Below are 7,810 nucleotides of genomic sequence, written 5' to 3'. Positions count from 1 at the left end.
AAGTGCGCATGCTCAGAAACAGATCACCAGAGTGATTGGCAATTAGGAGAACCACTTATTTCGATGATCCACGCGGAAAAAGGGCAGCCTCCACTATAACTTTAAATACATCATTATTGCCACTCAGAATATTCCTAACCACATTCTTCCATAGTTTTCAGTGATGATCCCAAGGGATTAGTTTTAGGCTTATTTCCCCTTACTATTTATCTCCTGCCACTTTTGTGTTAGTATTTTAGTGTAGAATTAAAGGGCATTTTAATTTGGCTAATTATAACCAGCTTTTTTGATCTGCAAAGCCTAAAATATTTCTGCCTTATCATCTTCCCTCTATTTGTTTACATGAAAAGCCGCGCAGACTTCCAATTTTAAAAATATGTGCCATTTCCTTTTTTCTCTTTGCTCCAAAGTTTTTTTATATAACTCCTTGAAGTCAAATTTGTATCCATCTTTATTTTTGAGCAGATCAGCAGAGCTACACAGTGCGCATACATTTCTTTTAACAACAGTAGTTCCTTCACAGCTGAAAATACTTGCAATCCTTAAAATTATTGGAAAATTCCCTTTGTCATGTTTTTTAGCTTATGAGAAAATAATATACACTGCTTTTATTTGCCTCACTGATGCACTCATTTTAATAGCTTTACATGGCTGCTAGTATATACCCTATATTATATTTATACTTTGTGAAAAAAGGAGCAGCTCTATCCTATTTAGTTCTTGGGAAAATGTTAAAGGGGTCTAAGAACACAAGTCACTGATTGTGAATTCATCTCAGCTTCTACCAAACAAAATAGAAAACTCTTGCATCTTTCTTGCTCTAAACTTCAAGAAGTTTGACCATCAGGAACCTAAAGCTCCTTGAAATCTTTTTGTGTAAGGGGGCGGTGGACGCAATTTGTCCTTGTCATGGCACAGTGAAAGGGGGGATCTCTGGAGCCAATTGTGGATGTTGCCAGTTCGGGTGGCCTTCTGGGTCACTGGGCGATTCACCATGAGCTTTTCCAGGTGAAGAGCCAGCTTAAACTACTCGTCATGGGAAAACACTGTTTGGAGACCAGTATTATTACTGAAAAATACCCATTATATAATGCAGGCATGCACCAAGTTGGTCCTCGAGGGCCACTGTCCTGCAGGTTTTTAAGGTTTCCCTGCTTTAGGACAGCTGATTCTGATGATTGCTGTTCAGCAAAAGCCTGTTTATAAGCTACTGTATCAGTGAAAATCAGCTGTGCTGCAACTGGAAACCTCTAAAAGCTGCAGGACAGTGGCCCTCGCAGACCGACTTTAGGTATGCCTGATATAATGCATCCACATGCATCCTTACATTGTTTTCACTTAATCCATGTCCATTAAACACTTCCTTTATACAGATGACACCAATTTGAGTTTTGAAGCCTTGATCTCATCTTAATCTAAAGAATATGGTATTTAACATGATTTGTGTAACTTCCATTACACTGTAGTCTACTCATTCCTCCTTTTCTTTCTTTGGTTAATACAATTTCCCAGTATTATGATGTATAAATAAGCTGCTTGCCTATTTTATGAGCTCTTTGGTCCTCTGTGCCTTCCTCCCACTTAGTCATTTCCTCCAAAAAATAGGAAGACCAACTTCCTTACATGTAACCACACTAAAACAAACCTTTATTTCTGAGTCCTAAAAATATAATTTATGTTTTGGTTGTTTTTTATTTTTTATTTTTTTGCAATATTTTGTTTCTAATATTTTCCCTTAGTTTGCTAAATGACATGTTCAAAAAAATGGCGTGAATTAGCAGTAGCTCGGTGGTGAAGTGCTGGGTTAGTCAGTACAGTCTCAAGCTCTACCAAATGTTGAAGTGTTCCTGGGCAAAAACAACCCAAGTTGCCACGGATACATTCAAAGGGACAGATCAGAAGTCAGTATTTTACCTGCAGCAGATAGCTTTCCTGTCATATTCACTTTGGTAAAAAAGAGTTTAGTTTTACATCAAATCAGGTGTTAAAAATTACCCATTTTATTACTTTTGCTGATTTAAATAACTACTTCTTGGTAATTTGAAGAGCTCATGCAGAAATGGGTCTTAGCATGCAGACAAACTTAGAAATTGTCTTTAATGGTTGCTTTGGAGACTATTTTTTCCATATTTTTTAGCAAAAAGATGCACATCTATGCCTTAGATCCTTTTTTTTTTTTTTTACTTTTCTTACCACTCAGCTCTCTTTCATGGCAAAAAGAACTTAATTCCCAACAATCATTTGTTGATTGAAGAATATGAAAACATATAAGCGTCCCTTGAATGGAAAGATTTGAAGGAGTGGCTTCAAAAGGGGCATGTTAAGACCTTAGGGAAATAGGATGCGTTACTCATGAAACATAATAAGTACAAATTTTAAACTTTTTAAACATCTTACTAACTAAAGTTTAGTAGAAAAAGAAAACGTCTGTTGTTTGTGTGCAATATTTGTAATTATCCCTTAACTTTGGCTTATTTAGATGGATTTACAGTTGAAAGAAGTAAAACCCAGTTTCTGCTGTTTACTTAATCCGCTGGCATCTTATATAAAGCTTTATAAACAATTTAAATCAGCTACATCTCTCACTATTTTGTCACTCATAGACTACTTGTGATTTACACTGGACCAAGCCTTGAATTTATAGTGTTTATTTTTGCAACATGATCACATTGATCTCTTTTTGTGTTTTTTTTCTTCAATCATCTTTGTTTCTGGCATTTCCTCTTCTTCTCATGTGTTGATAGAAAATGTCTGTTAAAATCAAACAGAGAATCTGAGCTTATATTGTTAAGAGGACAAAATAAATATTTCAGGAGAACAAACCTTGGGAGATAATTACATGCATGTGCTCTGGAGCCTTTGAAGGGTTCTATGTTTGAATGAACTCATCAGCAAATTTGTTCATCCAAAGGGAAATGGTGTACACAATCATCAGCGTTAACAGTAAACTTTATTTAATAACCTTATAATCTAACATTTTAAGCACTAGATAGTTTCCTTAAATTAACAGAATATTTCGCAAAATGTTTTACAGTTGAATACAATGCATGTTGAGGCAACTTAAAATAAATTAATAAAGTTATTTCACCTGTCACAGTGATAACCAGAATTCCTCAACTTCTCGTCATGCAAAAACTGGAGAAGGAGGTAAATCACCCAGTATGTGGTCTTAGTTATCCGTAGTATTCTGGCAGGCTAAGCTCTTTACATTTATCCAACCATGGTTGGATAAATGTAAAGGGTTTCGTCAAGACACCAGAAAACATGTTAAATTTAGTTTTATTTTCAAACACAAAACTAAATGTAAAGCCATTTATGGCATGATTTCCTTCAAAATAATATTAATTAGTTCAAGTTCATTCTCAAGACAAGATTTCCACACTTATTAAAAAAGACCAATGTAGTTTTAATTCTTCCATTTCCTATTCAGATACTATTTTGCATCCAGGTACAGAAAGAAGTTGATGTTTACTTATGGTAGAAGTGGTTTTACAGATCACAACACATTTAGAGTATTCTGTCATTTCAGCTTTGTATTGGAGCTAAATGTATCATGAATGCATGGGTTGCAGGACATCATAAAAGTAAATTCTTTTCCTTTTTTTGCAGATTGTGAATCCTACTGTAAACCAGTGAAGGGCAACCTTAAGATCAATATGAAGAAGTATTGCAAAAAGGACTATGGTAAGGTTAATTTCACACTTCTTTTGTTTTCATTCAGAAGTTTATATGAACTAACCATTGCTATACATGCCAATAATTATTGTTTAGGTTTTGTTTTTACCTCTTTAATATATTAGACGGATGATAACTTCCAACTATAATGGATTAATGTTGCTAGGCAATTTGTAGAGAAAAGCTCACCATTTTTATATCATACTAAGGTTCAAGCATGAACCATTTCTTTATCTTTTCGATTTATTTATTAGACTCCTGAACCAGATGTGTAGGCGTTATTCATTACATTCAGTTAGTGTCAGACATTGCAGCTGATTGTTGTCATATATTTTTGATTTTTTTTTCTCCCTGAGTGCATCCTTTTGCTTCCCAAACTGCCCACCAAATATGAAGGAAAATTGTTTGCAGTTTGTAGCCTAGTTGTAAAAAGAAGGTTGTGTCTGAACGTTCACCCTATCCCCTAAATCCCTCAATCACTAAATAGAACAGGGACTATATAGTGGACTTTTTGTGAACTCAGTTAGCTGACCGTTCTGACAGAGAATCACTACTTTTGGCTCCCCATTGGTCATATAACTCCGCCTTCCCCTATGGTGCCTGTGCAATATTTGTTCTTTATAGCTGCCACAACAAATCCTATGATCCTTGCAAGGAGAGCTCTCGCAAAGCATTCTGGGATATATCTGCTTGTCTAGTGGCCATGGTGATCACTACTTTTCAAGATGCATTGTGGGAAATTTCGAGTCCACCATGTTTTAATTCACTAGATATTCCGACACTCATCTAAAATGGCTAAACCACTATAGCGCCCTATATAGGGATCAGGGCGGACATTCCGACACAGCCCTAGTCTGTGGTTTTTCTTTTTTTGTGTTCTCCTCAGGCAATCTGGCTTTTCCTTACATTCCAAAGATATATTCATTTGGTTAATTGGGTATTCTTAATTGAGGTGTGAACGCATATGTGAATGGTTGTTTATTTCTCTGTGTTGCCCTGTGATGAACTGGTGACTTGTCTTGGATATATAGTATACAATAAACTTAATATTTCATAAAACAATATCTTCAGTTGTTAGGTGTATAATCATGCTATACTGGAAAGGGAATGTTTCTAATGCACAGATAAAAGTCACAAATAAATATCCATTCAGGCCAATGATGAGTGTATGTAAACTTGAGGTGGAACTTCACATGTCAGTTGTGCTACTTATGATTTGATTGAATCTTCTGTGACTGTTTTCTCAGCCGTCCAAGTGAACGTGTTGGACATGGAGACGGTTGGAGACTGGGCCAAGTTCTCAGTCAGTGTGGTGTCTGTGTACAAGAGCCGCGGCGAGCCCTTAAAGAGAGGTGACAACATCCTGTGGGTACACATGAAAGACCTGGCCTGCAAATGTCCCAAGATTCAGATGAGCAAAAGATTCCTGGTGATGGGTGGCACTGAGGGAGGGACGGGCCCTGTGCCGGGTCCTGGTGTTGGCCCTGGAGGAGGAGGCGTTTCCAGTCCTGGGACGGAACGAGTAGGCTTGGTGGCTGATAAGAATAGTCTGGTGATTCAGTGGAGGGACGTTTGGACAAGACGTCTGAGAAAGTTTCAGCGCAAAGAGAAGAAGGGAAAATGCAGCAAAGCGTAACTGAGAGGCAGTGCCCATCCCTACCTCTCTTCAACACAAACCTTAATGAACTCTTCATGACTGTTTCTATCTTCCTGAATCTGTTCTCCTCCTCTATCAAGGGAATACTGTGCATACAAAAACAACTGCTTTTACCTTCCCTGTTTTGAGGACCATATTTTGTGTACATTGTATAATTATATTACCTTTTTGTCCAAGGACTGTCTCTGCAATGCCACTTGTCTTTTTGTCCAATTGGTTTGCCTTAAAAAAGGGACCAATAATAAGGGTTTAACTTTGACAAGAGCAGGCACCATTCGCTTAAGAAAAGCAGAAATCTACAAATGTCAAAAAATTCCAGTCCTCTGAACTCTGACCTCAAAACGCTACAAGTGACTGTCTTCTTCCTCTTCGCTTTAGTACTTTATGTACAAGACTGACCAAGAGTTCTCACACTTATTACTTTTCTGAGAACATTATTTCACAGTGATCGTCACTTTATGAGATTGAAACATTTCAGCAACAGCTTGGCCACCTTATTGGACCATTCTATAAATGCTCAGCACAAAAAATGGGCCTACTTGCTCTGACTCTTTTTGTTCACATTGTTAAACTGCATTTAAGAAATGTTTGTCCCTCAAGGAACCAAGGGCTCCCTAACCAGGGACATTTCTCCCCAGCAAACCTCAGTCACACCACCGCTGCTGCTGCTGCCATAAGACTGTTCTCAAAGAATAAACTGCTCATGTTGGATCTTTTTATTCTATAAGTATGTGTTTAACTTTTCAATTGCATTCTCCACCCTATCTTGATTTGCGGTTCATCTATTTGGAACATTCTAGGCAAAAAAGACCCTGCTTTTGCATGTCAGTCAGATTTTTACTTGAGGCTGTACCTCTTTGCCACTAGTCCCTCTCGAAGATCCTGATTCATTCCATGTCACTTCTTTGTTTTTTGGACAAAAGATGAAGTACCATGGACAAATGGCTGGAATTTCAAAACAATGCAACATTTCCAGAGATGTTTTGTTTTATGAATAATGTCTTCCGCTGGTTGCCGTCTTCCAGATGGTGGTGTTGACCAACATTATTTTCTTACTCTTTCAACATCTTAATGTGTCTGAAGACTGGCAGGCTCCATTCGCCAAAATAAGAGACTGAAACGAGAGTTTCTTTTCATGCAGTAAAGAAAAATAAAAATTAGGTAGATAAACATCACAGCCATGTTTTTTTTCCTCCACGGTGTATGTTGTCAACATGAATGAGGCTGGAAACTTTTTAGCTCTTATTTTATTATAACATTAGAAGATCATGTTTCATCTTTCTGTGCTTTTTTATATATATTTGCATGCTTGTGGCTTCTTGCTAACAGTTAGCAGAGCGGGAGCAGAACCGGTATTAAGATCCAAAGGAAAACTTCCCAACTCGGCCTCCACCACTTGTTCACCCTGAGGCATAACGTTGTCATTTCAAATAATTAGATTTGGTTTTTGTATTCAATAAGGAAACAAAGACATTTATGATGGCTGCTCTCGTCTGTTTTTTCCATTTCCTTAAGGAGATTGCTTTGGGTTTAAATGGGCCACCAGATAAAGAAAGGCAGCAGATGTGCACAGTAAAGGTATAGTTTAAAATTTCTGTAAAGATCTTGAAGCCGTTTGTCTTACCTGCAGTAGATAACTCTATTGGTGTCTTCATTTTATCCAGATCAATTTCTCCTTTTGTCGTGTTAAAAAAAAGCACTATCTCCAAAAATAATAACAATTTATGCTAAAAGTGTCTTATAAACCTTTATACTTCCATCAGATTTCAATCAAGCAGTTTTTTTGGAAAGAACGTTATGATTATTTTGACAAAAAAAATGTATGAGGTATTTTGCCACCTGTGAGATCTTCCTGTGTGAAAAATCTCTTCAAAGCAAAAAGATTTATATTAGATCATCTGATATGAAGGTAATACTGCACATAAAACAAAGTACCGTAGTAATTAATGAGTAAAGAGTTCACTAATATCACCAAAAATAAGTTTGAGTTTGTGTGTATTTGTAATTCAATAGAAACTGAGTTTAAGCAATATGTTAACAGCTGTTGTGGATAAGGCAGGTTCAGATGGAAACTACCATTACATCAAGTTATAAAGTACATATTGTTCATTTTCAATCCACATTTAGGAGAGCTCTGCTATGTCATCTCTAATGTCAGATACCTGTTCTGAGAATTTTGTAAAATGTAGAGATGTGGGTACCTTTTTTCATGGAAAAACTGCTTAAGCAGAATGAAAGTTATTATAAATGTATTTTTTTTATTACAACGTAGAGCTTTTTTACTCTGAACAAATTTTGCTCAAACAATTGAATTGTTTTAAGTAATGTTTTAGCTATTGAGTTAACTTTTTTTTTTTCCGTAATACAGTACTCTGCTTGTATTAAAACGTTTTCGTCAGTCAAAAAGTTATTTTCTGAGACATCTAACAGCAAGTTATATATATATAGGTATACATTGCTGATGTGTATGTATATTTT

General features: G+C 36.4%; 1 protein-coding gene across 1 annotated transcript in view; it reads left to right on the top strand.

Annotated features, from left to right (window-relative positions):
• The window catches only part of LOC107085022 (netrin-3-like), a 65,012-nt gene extending 57,966 nt beyond the window's left edge, over positions 1 to 7,046 (top strand). The window contains exons 6-7 of the mRNA XM_015375145.1: positions 3,610 to 3,684; positions 4,923 to 7,046. Coding sequence (XP_015230631.1) covers positions 3,610 to 3,684; positions 4,923 to 5,311 — 464 coding nt within the window. The 3' untranslated portion in view covers positions 5,312 to 7,046. The remainder of the gene's footprint in view (positions 1 to 3,609; positions 3,685 to 4,922) is intronic.
• Positions 7,047 to 7,810: the final 764 nt, after the last annotated feature.

This window comes from Cyprinodon variegatus, unplaced genomic scaffold (genome assembly GCF_000732505.1).
Source record: "Cyprinodon variegatus isolate N-32 unplaced genomic scaffold, C_variegatus-1.0 Scaffold113, whole genome shotgun sequence".
NCBI classification, from domain to species: domain Eukaryota; kingdom Metazoa; phylum Chordata; class Actinopteri; order Cyprinodontiformes; family Cyprinodontidae; genus Cyprinodon; species Cyprinodon variegatus.
This window is presented reverse-complemented; position numbering and strand designations above follow the sequence as displayed.